At 37.5% G+C, this 14,790-nt stretch overlaps 2 protein-coding genes across 5 annotated transcripts in view; one reads left to right on the forward strand and one right to left on the reverse strand.

The window, feature by feature from the left end:
- Nucleotides 1-2,317, forward strand: part of Fam161b (FAM161 centrosomal protein B) — a 33,457-nt gene extending 31,140 nt beyond the window's left edge. Inside the window, exon 9 of the mRNA XM_063241001.1 lies at nucleotides 968-2,317. Within this exon, the coding sequence (XP_063097071.1) occupies nucleotides 968-1,001 (34 nt within the window). The 3' untranslated portion in view covers nucleotides 1,002-2,317. The remainder of the gene's footprint in view (nucleotides 1-967) is intronic.
- The window catches only part of Znf410 (zinc finger protein 410), a 35,963-nt gene that overhangs the window by 15,819 nt on the left and 5,354 nt on the right, over nucleotides 1-14,790 (reverse strand). For all 4 annotated transcript variants that reach the window (XR_010044832.1, XM_003472409.5, XM_013155297.3 and 1 more), the window contains exons 3-7: nucleotides 13,886-14,021; nucleotides 11,464-11,682; nucleotides 10,053-10,244; nucleotides 2,687-2,837; nucleotides 1,519-1,700 (exon numbers count right to left, since the gene is read on the reverse strand). Coding sequence is in view for 3 of the 4 variants with exons in the window: in XM_003472409.5 (XP_003472457.1) it covers nucleotides 1,519-1,700; nucleotides 2,687-2,837; nucleotides 10,053-10,244; nucleotides 11,464-11,682; nucleotides 13,886-14,021 (880 nt within the window). In the remaining variant the exon portion in view is untranslated. The remainder of the gene's footprint in view (nucleotides 1-1,518; nucleotides 1,701-2,686; nucleotides 2,838-10,052; nucleotides 10,245-11,463; nucleotides 11,683-13,885; nucleotides 14,022-14,790) is intronic.

Genomic DNA, 14,790 nt, shown 5'->3' on the forward strand with positions numbered 1-14,790 from the left:
AAAATTGAGCACAGCTTGGGCAATTTAGCAAGACCACATCTCAAAATTAATAATAAAAAAGGGCTACAGATGTAGTTCTGTGTAAAAGGCTTGGGTTCAATCCCCAGTACCAAAAAAAAAAAAAAAAAAAAAATTCTGTGGTGTTGGGCAGTATACTTAATTCTAATATTCTATTTATTCATCAATAAGTACAGTACTTACTGTTATCTTAAAGATTAAAGGAGATAATAAACATCTGGGTGGCATATAATGTGCCCAAAAAATGTTTTCATTGTATTGTGATTGAAATTTAGATCTATGAGGTTTCCAGCAGAAATAATTCAATTGAAGCCGCGGATTCTCGAAATTAGTGAGCAATTAGGAGACTAACAAAAGAGATAAGCGCTAGCAAAAGTTAAAATAAAGGGAGAAAAGGAGCAGAAAGTAAAAAGAAAGTAAAGATGTTCAATGTTTTCAAATGATACAAAGATGACAAGCAGCATAAGCATGAAAAGGTCACTGAAATTTAACAATAGGCCATAGTAACTCTTCTTAGCTATTTAGCTAGATGGCTTGCTTACATGTTTATTCAGATTGCTTTTTTGGAGAAAGTATAATTTACTCTTTCAAGAGTGAGCTAAAAATAGAAAACTATTCTGCCCCAAAATATATTCAGAGAATACGTGTATCTACCAGACTTAACACCTAGCACCAAAAACAAACAAACAAACAAACAAAAAACCCCTAGAACTGTACCTTCAGCTCAGGATATACTTTTTAAGTACCTTTTAACTGTACCTGCTATTATTTTAGCGAAGAAAAAATGAACAAAGACAAAATGGCAAGAGCACAGGGAATAATTATATATCCTCAGATGATCATTTGGGTTCGGTGATTAAGTTTTGATCAGACTGTGTATGCTTATTAATAATAAGTGGATTGGAAAATCAACTTTAGATTCTTTTTTTTCTGGGAATCTAACTTACAGCCTCACAATTGCCACGGAGGTGCTGTGCCATTGAACTACATCCTCAGCCCAACTTTAGATTCTTAAACTAAGAGGTAAGAAATTTTTATTTTGCTCCTTTGATACTGATAGGCTGCTGAGGCTCGTAACAAGAAAGCAAACTTCTCAAAGTAAAAAATTACACCTTAAGTATTTTCCCCACCTTATCCCATTTAGTGCTCTGTATTTTCTGTGTGAGACTCAATAAATGTTACTGCCCAAAATACAATAATGCACTATTCAGAGATTTGAAAACAGACTGATTTTGTCCCTATCTCATTATTATTATCTAAGAAAATTTCATATTTCTTCCTACACATTAGGCTCCCATGGACAGAAATCAGCACTGTCCATTCCTCACACAGAGGTGAAGTTTAATAAATGTTATTCTATGAATTGAAAAGTATAATGACACATTTTAAAAATCAATCACATCTCAGTGTTCTAGCAACAACCCAGTATCTTCACTTCTATGGAAAGGCAAACAACTGCTGAGACAAGGAAACTGCCAGGGAACGCAGGGCTGCACACACCTGTATGGATGCGCAGGTGATTCTTGAGGTTTCCAGCTGTAGTGAACTGCTTACCACAGCTGGACTCAGGGCACATGAAGGGCTTCTCCCCATTGTGTGTCCTCATGTGCACCTTCAGCCTCTGCAGCACATAGAAGCTTTTTCCACAGCCTTCTGCAGGGCAGATGAAGGAGCGGTCATTTCTGCAAAAACAATCATGTAAGTAGCAGTACCTGGAAATACCTTTGGTGAGCTGAGAAGTCAAAACTCATCTCTCAAGGCAGACAGTAAATTTCAAACCTGGATATATAAGAATACCTTGAAGAGCTCCTTAAAATTATAGCACCCCACTCCCCATATTTATTTCACAGGTTTGGCATGGAAGCCCAGGCTTATGTATTTTTCTTTTATTTTGTTGGAGGTACTGGGGATTGACCTCAAGGCTTTCACATACTAACTAGGAAGTGCTCTATCACTGAATCACATTCCCAGCTCTTTTTATTTTGAGACAGGGTTGTGCTAAGTTGTCCAGCCTGCCCTCTAGAAATTGTGATTCTCCTGCCTCAACCTTCTGAGTAACTGTCATTATGGACATATTTACTTATTTACACTTATTTACTTTTTTGTTTCTGTTTTTATATAAGGTTTTTTAAAACTCTTATGAGTTTGAGAATGTGGAGACATTTAAGTGTCAACAATCACACTGAAACATTTTATCAAGAATAGGGTAAATAAGGCCAGGGATTTAGCTTAGTGGCATAAGCGCCTGCCTCACAATTATGAGGTCGTGAGTTCAATCCCCAGTACCAAAAAAAAAGAATAGGGTAAATAATACAGTGAGTATCTTTTTATTAAAAAATAAAAGAAGGCACTGGGGATTTAGCTCAGGGGTTTAACTGCCTGCCTGGTAAGTGTGAGGCTGTGAGTTCAATTCCCAGTACCAAGAATGAACGGACCAATGAAAGAAAGAAAGGCTGAGTATATATAGCTCACAGCATTTGTCCAACATGCGTGAGGCCCTAGGTTTGATCCCTATCACTAGGACAAGAATAAAAAGCCAAAGAAACACATCTTAACCAGAAGTTAGCTTTAGTCTCTGCTTTCCTGTAATTCGTCAATTTGGGAGACAAGTTTCTCAGGGAGCATCACTGTTCTCAAGCTCCAAATATGAGACCTCAGAATTGCTCACCGATGAGTTTTGAGGTGATACTTGAAGTGAGCAGGCCACACAAATGTCCGATCACATCCTTCAACAGTACACTTGAGCTTCTTTTCCACTTGAGGAAGGGGTCCGGAATCTTTGGGTTGCCCATCAGCAGAACCGAGGTGGACATTTTCTCCTATAACACAGTCACATATTTATAATCCAGGGAAGGACCTTGCTCAGATACTTAGGTTCAAACAATAAAGCACCTGTAATTCACTCCTAGTGATCATTAATCAAATATCTATCTTCACTTTCCCCAACTCTTTTCTGTTTCACACATCTGGGCAGGCCTCTTCGACAGATACAGGAAATACCCAAAATGGCTCCTTACCAAACATCTCAAACAAAATTAAATCTATTTTGAATTTTACAGATTTGTAAAAGCAGGGAAGCAGGTAAATCAACAACCAAAATGGGATATGACAGAGAAGACTTGAAGTTCAGGCAACAAAACCCTGTATTTTAAGGAGGTGTGATCATTCTGACTTAGTGTGAGCTTCTGGCTGATTTCTATCATAGATGCCCATTCTTTTTTTTGTGGTACCAGGAATCAAACTCACAACTGTGCACCTGCAAGGCAGGTGCTTATGTCACTAAGCTAAAACCTGGGCCCATAGATGCCCATTCTTAGGTTTCCATCTTTTTGGTTTTTTTGTTTTGTACCAGGGATTGAACTCATGACCTTGCACTTGCTAGGCAGGTACTTACACTGCTAAGCTAAATCCTAAGCCTTGGTTTCCATCTTTTGAAATCAATATGGTGGTTTCCTGCCATTCTGGAGAATAAAAACTATCTTCTAATTTCCTCTACTGATGAGGGCTAGCTCACAGCAGGCAGTGATTGATGTTAATAAACTGACCTAAAAATGTATTGAATCAAGAGTCTGTCCTAGGCCTAAGTGAGTTGTGATGAGGCCCACAGTTGGCATGGGGATGAAATTAATCTCCAAGCCAAAGACCAGGGCCCAAACCAGCAAATAGTCTGTGAAGTCCTGGTGCCTCAAAGGAAGAGAAACACTACAGCTGATGACTTTGACTCACCCAAATTCCTTCTAGCTCAGTAGTCTCAGTAGATAATCAGGTTACTACTTAACCATGATCATCTGTTCCTGTGTGTTTTTCCAAAAATTCTTTGTTCTTCAAATCCTTGAGCCTTGCTTGTGTCAGGGGTTCACATTCATCACTTCGTATAGCCCACCAGCATACCCCTCAATCAAGCTGTGCACCTAATAAAGGCCTCGTGGACTTAGTTCTTCTGTGACTCTGACCATCCAGTTCCCCTTGTAACTAAACTACGTATCTTCTCTGTGTTTTATTCCTTCATCAGATCCTTAAGCAGGAGATCCATGGTCCTAGGTCAGGGCCCCATACTCTACTACCTCTCTTTTGTTATAAAGTATCTTGTTTTATAAAGCATTTTAAAATGCAAAAATTCAGCTGATTTTTACATTTTTAACATTATTATTATTATTATTTGGTACTAGCAATTGAACTCAGGACCCTGCATTTCCCAGGCAGGCACTTATACCGCTGAGGTATATCCCTGACCCTTTATAACCATATTAAATAAATAATAATTTTTAAAAAATAGAGAAGCCAAGCACAGGTGTACCACTGTATTTAATCCCAGGATTTGGGAAGGTTGACACAGGAGGATTATAAATTTGAGACCAGCCTGAGCAACAAAGTGATTCTAAAGGCCCTGTCTCAAAAATAAGACTAGGGAGGGATGTAGCTCAGTATAAAAGCCATGAATTCAATCCTCAGTACCCCCAAAACAAAACAAGTTACTGGTGCTTTGTTCAGATTAAATGGAGGTAAAAATAGTGCATCCATTAAATTTAAGTGAAAGCAGCTGGGTATGGTAGAGCACACCTGAAATTTCTGCAAGGCAGAAGCAGGACTGAAAAATCTAGTCCAGCCTGGACAACTTAGTGAGACTCTGTCTCAAATTTAAAAATTGTTAGTCGGGCGTGGTGGCTCACACCTGTAATCCCAGCACTCAGGAGGTTGAGGCAGGAGGATCGTTGCGAGTTCGAGACCAGCCTGGGCTACAAAGTGAGCCCAAGGCCTGCCTGAACTGTATAGAGAGATCCTGTCTCTCTTTTTTTTTAATGGGTACCAGGGATTGAACTCATGACTTCGTGCTTGCAAGGCAGGTGCTTATGCCACTGAGCTAAATCCCCAGCCCCGAGAGACTCTGTCTCAAAAAGACAAAAAAGGGCTGGGGATTTAGCTCAGTGGTGTAAGCGCCTGCCTGGAAAGCACAAGGTCATGGGTTCAAATCCCAGTACCCCCTCACTAAGAATAAAAATAAAATGCAAAAAAAACCAAAAAAATTTTAAAAACTGTTAAAGTGGACCATCGTTCAGAGCAAATGCCCTAGGTTCAATCCTGAGTACCATGTAAAAAAAGTGAAATCAATTAATTAAAACTTTTATGTAAGAAGCTGGGTGTGGTGGCACATGCCTATAATCCTAGCACTTGGGAAACTGAGACTGGAGAACTGCCATGAGTTTGAGGCCAACATGATACTACACAGTTAGTCTAAGACCAGACTGAACTACATAGTAAGACCCTATCTCAATTAATAAATACATACTTAAAATGTATGTAAGTTAAAGATTAACAAGTGGTGTTTCTCCCTGCACTCTGTGTGCGGTGTGGAGGAGACTACTGGAGACTGAACTCAGAGCCTTCACACTGAGCTACATCCCTAGCTCATTTTATTTTATTTTATTTTATTTTATTTTTTGGCCTTTTTTAAGACAGGGTTTAACTCACCAGATGGTTCAAGCTGGCCTTGAACTGACTTTGTAGCCCAGGCTGGCCTTGAACTCACCAAGATCCTCTTGCCTCAGCTTCCTGAGTGCTGGAATTACAGGTGTGTGACAACATGCCCAGCTTTAGCCCCTTTTAATTATTTGTAAATTTTGAGGCAGGGTGTCGATAAATTCCCAGGCTGGGCTTGCACTTTTGAATTTTCTGCCTCTGGCTCCCAAGGTGCTAGGATTACAGGCATGCACTACCCAGAGCCAGCTTCCTTTACTTTCTTGAAATTCCTCAGACAGTGACAGAAGGCAGTCTTCCTTCATTTTAAGACGCAGTTGGACATCAATAGAGAAAATGACTTATTAATTCCACTATGAGCATACAGAGTTTATTTCACTACATAGGGTAACTTAGGAATAAGATTTACATTTTCAAATTTTACCCTCTCAAAAGCCAAGAACAGCCAAGGACATATATGTTGTACTTATCACACTCTGGCATCAAAGTATTGTTTAAGATAGTTTCTACTTAACCCCTCTCCCATCTCTCTCTTCTCCCTTACTGCTTTTGCTGTCCTCCACTGCCATTTACTGTTACCCCTCTGCCAACTGCCACCCTGCTCTGAAATCAGCCAATTATGGACTGAAACCTTTGCAAACTGTGAGTTAAATAAACCTTGCTTCTTAGAAGAAAAAAAAAAAATTTCTATCTTGTCTTTCAGTTTTACATTTTCCTTGCTATTTTACCAAATTCTAGACATAAAACAAACTGCTTTGAGCTCAGGGCAGAATCTAGGATGGCTTCTGCAAGTTATTATTAACTTTTTCTTTTTTAATACTATTCCAATTTTTAAAATTTTTGTTTAATAGCGTGCTGGGGGTGTAGCTCAATAGTACAACACTTGCCTGGCATGCACAAGGTGGTTGGTTTGATCCTGGGCCACTGCATACACACAGGTACAATTTAAACATGACAGAATTTCCTACCTACCTTAGTGTTACAGTTAATTTATTTCTAATGGAAAATTTGTAGAAACCTTATGTGATTCTGAGACTTAAAAATCAGTGAACAGCTCTGTATACTTCATTTTGAATATACCTTAAGATATTAAAAAAGAACATTTATACAATCATGAACCACAAAAAGATGAATACATATAGAATAAGGATGGCAAAGAAATTACAGCAATACCTCCTCTCCAACAATGACGATTACCAATACAGTATATGCTCAACTCTAGGGCCATCATTTTTTCCCTAAAAAAAATCCCCTAGTCAGGTATGGCTGCACACCTTTGAATCCCAGCTACTTCAGGACACTGAGGCAAGAATCAAGACTAGGATGGTGGTGAATGCCTGTTATACAAGCACTTTGAGAGGCTGAAGCAAGACAAACATAAACTTGAACTCAGCCTGGGAAACTTGGCATCTTAGCAAGACCCAATCAATTAATCAATCAATAAGTCAATCAATGACTGGACTTGTAGCTCAGTGTGAAGGCCCTGAGTTCAATCTCCAGTACTGTATTGTATTTAAAAAAAATTCCCTCAGGAAAAAGTGAGTTGCCTTGTATTTAGTTTCTTAAACAAGCACTCATTTAAAAGATGCTTCCTTCAGTTATTTACCAACTTTATTCTTAGTTTTTAAAAACTAAGAATTGGGGGCTGGGGATTTAGCTCAGCGGCATAAGCACCTGCCTTGCAAGCAGGCAGTCGTGAGTTCAATCCCTGGTACCAATAAAAAGGAAAAACAAAAACAAAAACAAAACAAAACAAAAAAAACACCTAAGAATTGATTAGAGAAGACAGAGTTGCTCACAATAAGCTCAATTAATGACCATTTTGGATAGTCAGAGGTTATCTGATTTTAAAAGATTTTTTAAAATTCACACTTAACATACTTACAAGCATTGAACAACACTAAGTACTTTTAAAGACCCTCATTATTTGAATAGGTCTTTGCATTTGAGATAAAATTTCTGCTGAAAATGTCATATATTGTAGAGGTAAGCAAACTTTTTCTATGTAGAGCCAGAGAGTAAATATTTTCAGCCTTTAGAGTCACATGGTCTCAGGCACAAGCATTCAACTTTGCCAAAGTAGTAACTATAAACGATTAGCAATTAATGGATATGGCCATTATGCAATAAAACTGTATTTATAAAACCTACTTACAAAGGCTAAAAGTCTCTGTTAACCTGACATACAGTATCATAAACAAAATTATTTCTGTATTTTAAGCAACTTAGAAGTGAAGATGATGTGCTCTGAAAAACTGATAGAGGACTCACAAAATGACAACTAAGGTATCTGTTAACAAGGATTAACTATTCAATAAAATCATTCAATTCCTGTGAGTAAAAAGTATTATTAAGGTGATATATTTTGTATGAGTAAATTCTCATAAAGAATTTCCTATCTACCTTAGCATTAGTTAATTTATTTCTAATGGAAAGTTTGTAGAATAAAATTCTACCAATAAAATTATGTAGAATAAAATTTTTAGATGGTAATTTATGTTCATTTATTTATACATCAAAACACATTTAAACATTTGTATAGCTAAATTAGAAGCAAAAAAAAGTAGGGACATCATCTCATTAGGAAAATGGAAACTTTTTTTTTTAATTTCTTTTTTCTCCCACCACCAGTGATGCATAAAGCAGCTTGACCCTAGAACTGCATTTTTTTTTTTTTTGGTGCCAGGGATTGAACTCACAACCCAGGCAGGCACTGATGCTGCTGAGCTAAATCCCTGGCCCATAGAATTGCATTTTAATCTCATATTTGGTCTCACTTTTTTTTTGAGATGGGGATCTTGCTTTGTAGTTCAGGGTAGCCTTAATCTCGCTTTGTAATCCAGGTTGGCTTCAAACTCACAGAGATCTTTCTCCTAAAGCCTCCTGAGTATTGGGGTTACAGGCGTGTGCCACCATGCCTGGTTTGGGCTTGCTTTATATTCAGGAATGTAAGATATTGTTAAACTGGCAAAGTAATACATTTTTAGAGTAAAACATTTATATAATGCTTATTGATAATAAAGTAGTTCCCAGTTTCCTATAAAGAATCTTATTTAATTCCCAAAAAACCTATGCAGGCAAACTACCTGGATTGCTGTGTTTTGCTCATTAAGGAAACTAAAGCTAAGAAAAGCTTCAACTGCCCAAGGCAGGGAGCTACTATGATGCCAGGTTTGAATTTTAAGATTCCAGATTCTAAATCTCAAATTCCTTCTCTGTGCTGTTTCTCACTAGCAAATACAGCACCTACTTCCTGAATGCCAAGTAAAAAATGGAAATAGGATCTCAGACAGAATCTTCCCCAAATAGCAAAATAAACCATTCTAGGCATAATTACAACAGATACAGACTGAATGAATTAATTTAAAAACTGAAGGAAGTTTAGAATTTCATCTCTGCAGAGAACAACACTAAGATACTAAAATCTGTAGGATCCTTAACTTCTCCATGAGAAACTTTTTAGTTTTTCATTTTCATTTGAGTAGCAATTTTAAAAATATTCATAAAACACAGTAGAGAAGATCATCTATGTGAACTCCAAATTGCTATGTGCTGACATAAGATTTTAGAGTATAAGCTAATGTGATAATGTTAGTGTTGAACCAACATTACTACTGACATTAGTACTGTCAGTACTAATCTAGCTGCCACAGGATAATGAGAGGTAGAGGCAGACCTAAAACAAATAGTATTAATGGCATGTTATATGAGCAAACATTTTGTGTTGGCTTGGGAGTTGTTTGAATACAGCATGGACCTCAAGCTTCAACACATATCAGAACCAAGTTAATTTAGTAGGTCTGAGGTAGAAGCATTTCTAAGTTGCCAGGTGATATGGATAAGCCAGGGATATATTTTGAAAATTACTGGAACAGACTAGAGTGGCACAGAGAAGGTACAGGGATGCTTAAATGAAATAAAACAGGACAAAATCTACCATAGGTAATTGTAAAATTGCCGCAAGTGGCAGTTATAATTGCAGTGAAACATCATCTGCCAAACTAACTTTATATTAATTGTATTTCATTGGTTTTGCAGTTTTTTGTTAATAAAACTCTAAATACAAAAATTTAACAAAGAATTTGTTTTTACATACTTGAGGACTGTTGTAATAAAAGCAGTTCAAGATAAACCCAGGATCCGTGTTTTTAGAGTTGCTCTTTAAAAGTTACTCTGAGCCAGGCACAGTGGCACACGACTATATGACAGGTGAATTGCAAGTTTGAATCTAGTCTAAGCAATGTGTCAAGTTAACAAGACCTTGTCTCAAAAAATAAAAAAGGGCTGGGGTATGAAAGCCCTGGGTTCCATACCAGTACTGGGGGAAAAAGTGCTCTGTATATTACTTTGAACTGAGAATTCAGAATACTGCCTTGGTGGATTCTGCACAAAAATCCAGCAAGGTTAAGTTATTTTACACAAAATAAGACAAACAACTTACACATTTCTAGCCTCCCAATCTCAACAACAGAAACTGAATCATATGCAACCCAAAATATAGCTATTATACTACTAAAATCTCTATGCAGAGAACGAGAGGAATACACCATGAGTCTCACCATTACTGCTGGTTTTTGCATTCTTTGCCAACTGTGCACGAGTAGCAGCAATCAAACTGTCATGGGCCAACTCCTGAACTCGGAGGAACCATGGAATGCTACTGTCTGTGCTCTCATTGGAGAGGAAATCGTTCCCTGAATCCTCTGCTTCATCTTGTACAAACACTAAGTGCTCAGCAGAAGAGCCCAGACCTTGAAGAAATAAGAAAACATATGAAAGTTAGCCAACAAGTAATCCTTTGTTTGACCTGGCCCAGAATCAATAGGACTTGAAGTACCCATGTCCTGATTAACTACTTTAGATCTTTGCTTTTCACCTTGAGTTTCTGTTCTTGCAGATGATTAGGCTATCACTTTTCTACTCTGACCTCATAGGCTGGTTGTTACCTTGTCTCCTCTTGTTTCGAAGGCTAAGCTGTCCTTCTTGAAACCAGGCCAACCTCACCCTTAGTGTCACAACCCCATGATCAGTCATCCCCTCCTGGGTCCTTCACTTACATCTTCTCCTATCTAAGTCTAGACCTCTCTATTGACCAGTTTTTTCTTATACCTTTAAAAGTTTTAGTTCATCTCTTCATTTTCCAGAGAACAGAAAACCTCAAGTACTTTTCTAATGATTACTTTCTTACCTGTTCCTTCAAAGTTAAGTTCCTTGAGCAAGTGTACCTTCTAAACTATATCAACTTTTTCACTTATCACCTATTCCCCATCTCTTTAACCAGGGCCTCTACCTCCACTAGTGCAGCAAGAATTCCTATTGTTAACGTCACCAACACATTTACCTAACCTGTAGTACACCTGTAGTAATTTGCATGATCGGCAATTTTTCTTCCTTAAAATTTTTTCCTCCCTTTGCGTGCCACCCACCACTCTCTCCTAGTTCTCTTCATTCTCTTCTAGCTGCTCATTCCTGTTGTTAAGTCTTTCAGCTTTTTTCAGGGTGCCAGACATACTGTTTTTTGTTACTGCTTCAAATTTGTCCTGAAGAATCAACACTTGCTGTTTTATATCTTTTCTGAATACTACTAAGCACCCAAATGAGTTCCTTCACACCAGATCTCTTTTGGACTCTAGATTCCTGTTTCTAACTCTCTCAACATTTCCTTCTGAACATTCCTCCAAAATCACATCATTAATGACACAAACTGTACGAGCATGCATCCTGTCTAAGCCTTGCTTTCCCTGTGTTGCTGTGTCAGTAAACTGCACTACCTAATTTTCCAAACAAGAACTGTTAGAGTCATCTTAGAATCTTCCCTCTTCCTGTACAAATTCAACTGGTCACCAGATCACATCATTTCTTCAAAATAATCAAATGATAGTTTCTTTGCATTTTAATTATGATTTACATATGGTCATCCACAATTTTTTGTTAAACATGGACAGTTTGGAAAAGGGAAAGCATACCTACCTGCTCTTGTTAGATTAAGAAGAATAAAAGAAGTGCTATCACTTGGCTGTAGATCTTGTAACAAGCTAGGAGACTCTGGAGTGGATAAAAACTCTGGAGACTTCTGTACAGTCTGAGCCCTCGTCTCTTCTCCGTCTGGGCCCACATTTACCTGAAGGCTTCTCAATACAGCTGAGGAAGTAACCTCCTTGGAGGAGTTAGTATGATTTGAAGTATCATCTAGTAAAAGCAAAAACACCATAGTTTTATATAGCACCCATTTACAAGGAGCTCCCTGTTTTGACATGTACTTAATATCCTCTAATATCTAGCACCTTAAAACCATGCACGGTTGGACCAGGGAATTGGCTCAGCGGTGTAAGTGACTGTCTGACAGTGTGAGGTCATGAGTTTGATCTCTGGTACAAAAAATAAATAAATAAAGCCATGCATGGTGGTACACTTGAAAGGTTGAGGCAGAAACATGGCCACAAATTTATAGCCAGTCTGGACTACATAGTGATTTCAAGGCCACCCTGAACTACATTACGAGATCCTGTCTCAAATAAAATAAAACAAAACAAAACAATATAATCACAACAAAAACAATAATAATAATTATACCTAGCACCCATATGGGAGTACAATCATTCTCATTCTATAAATACAGAATCTGTCTCAGAGAAGTACAGGAATAGCTTTAAGTTCTAAAAGTAACCAGCAAACTGAGAAACAGAGCACTGACACTTGGCATAACTAATAATCACTCATTGACATTTGGACATTATAGAATATATCCATTTAGACTATATTTTAGAATATAGACATTTTAGATGGCAGAAATCAGTATTTTTCCTTAAAAAATTATAGCTATACAATGAATATTAATTCAACAATAGGCTCTAAGTTTTAAATTATTTTGGGGGGAGTGACTTCTTAACTTTTGTACCACGTATATAATAGTGCTGGTGAGTAATAAAAGGGGAAATAAAACAGCTTGGAAAGCACAACAGTGCACATGTGTAAATCCTGGCTACTCAAGAGGCTGGGGCAGGAAGACTTGTGAGTTGGAGGCCAACGTGCACAACTTGGCGAGGCTCTATGTCAAAATAAAATTTTAAAAAGGGCTGAGGATGTAGCTCAGAGGCCGAGCATGTGCCTTGCATGCACAAGCCCTTGGTTTGTGCTCCCAAACTAAAAACATAGCCTGGAAAACAAATGAAATTTACAGTTCTGGATTAATATGTTTCATTATAGGTCTTTGTTTATATTGAGTGTAAAGCTATATACACAGCTGATTTCAACTCCTGCGGATATACATACAAGCAGGATTGCTGGCTGACATCATGTTTCTGTTTTTAGGTTTCTAAGGAACTTCCATACCATTTTCCATACTGGTTATACTAATTTAAGTTCCTACCTGGTGTGCAAGGGTTCCTTTTTCTCTACAGCCTTCCCTATATTTATCTGTCATTATTTTGATGACAGCCATTCTAACAGAAAAAAGAATCCCCCCCAACTTCATTTCCTTCATAGTTGTTCAAAAATTTACACCATAAATTAAAACTTGGAGAAAAAATTCAGGGGGGAAAAATGTCTAACAAATAAAAATTTATTAGGATTTGGAAATTTTCACAGGTTGAATATCCATAAGGATTGGGATCATATAACTCTGAACATGGTAGAAAAGCAGAAATGTAAATTAATGTTGACTAACTTAAGACATCTGCCATTTTTTGTTTAGTTTTTTAAAGATAGGGTCTTGCTATGTATTTTAGGACTTCAACTCACTATGTAGCCCAGCCTGGTCTTGAGCTCATCTATCCTTCTGCCTACCACCTCACTGTCCTCCATTTTCCTTCCTTCTTTTCAGGCTCTTCTGTCTTGTTTGTTTTTTGGTACTGGGGGGTTGAACTCACAACCTCACACTTGCCAGGCAAACACTTGTCTCACTGAGCTAAACCCGTGGCTATGCTCTCTTGTCTTACACTGTATGTTCAATAGGAGTTCCAAAGCTCTGCCTTGGCTTTTTTTCTCACTCTCACAGTGTGAGTGATCACTACTGATACACTTATAACTTCCAATGTTACTTTTTTTCTCATGACTCCTAACATGTACAGTTTCTGCCAGTCACTTTTAAGATCAGTGATCCATTCTACCGGTACCATAGAAGAGGCTAAGGTTTTTGGGTTTTCTTGCTCTACTGGGTACTAGATATTGAACTTAGAACCACATGCAGGCGGTGCAAAAGCCTTAGCATTAAGCTACACCCTGAGGCTTTTATCTTATTTTATTTTGAGACAGGGACTCATGAAGTAGCCCTGCTGGCCTCAAACTTTCACTCTTTCTGCTTCAGCCTGGACAGTAGCTAGAATTACAGTTGTACACTATGCCACCTAGCTCTCAGGCAAGATCACCTATGCCTGGTGATCTTTATTTTTACCTGGTAACATTAGCCGACTGCATTCTGAGGTCTCAGTCACTGGAAGGAGTGACAAGCAAGTAATGTCTTTAGTTTCTGATTCTACTAGCCCCTGTCCTAATGGGATGGAGGTATTCTGAACAAACTGCACCAGAAGCTGGAAGAGAAAAAAAGACAGCGCTAAAAAAAAAAAAGGTCATTAGGAAGAGTCCTAAACCTCTGAATTTACCAAAAGATGCCGGTGTAATTAGGTCTTGACTGTTTACTAGACTCAGCCATATTCAAAGAAAAACTAGACTAACTACAATGTTTAAAGTTATGTTACCAAGTCCTCTGTTCTAGAGAAAGACCAACTTACATAAGCAAGATAACCTCTGACATTTTCCATCAAACAGAAAGGACAAAAACCACATGTTAAAATGATGGGCTATTTAAAAAAATCAGCTGCACTCTACGGAGCACATTTCCAAAGCATCTTTCTGTATACTGGCTCATTTAACTCTCCATTAAATCAAAAAAGATCCAAAGGGTATTTTACAAATAAGGACATCATGTGACTTTTCTAAGATCATGTAACTGCTTAGAAGCAGTACCAATCTTCAAACTTTAGAATTCTGACTTTTAGTTCAGTGATCTTTCCACTATGCAAAAGATTCACCACAATTAATATGAGAAAAAGAAATAAAGTTTAAATTTCCCAATTACATTTACAAAGAAAGTATGTTCAGATATAAATACAATTAATAAAACAATGGTTTGTGGTAGTAAATATATATATATATATATATATATATATATATGTATATGTATACAAATTACATAGATATATGACAAATATACATTTTATATATAAAATATTTTGCTATTCTATTACTTAAATATATATGTATCCTTAAATGACAAATATCTCCCCCCAAAATCATAAA

Source organism: Cavia porcellus, unplaced genomic scaffold (assembly GCF_034190915.1).
Source record: "Cavia porcellus strain 051 isolate PalLab524CR breed Dunkin Hartley unplaced genomic scaffold, mCavPor4.1 scaffold_31, whole genome shotgun sequence".
NCBI lineage: Eukaryota > Metazoa > Chordata > Mammalia > Rodentia > Caviidae > Cavia > Cavia porcellus.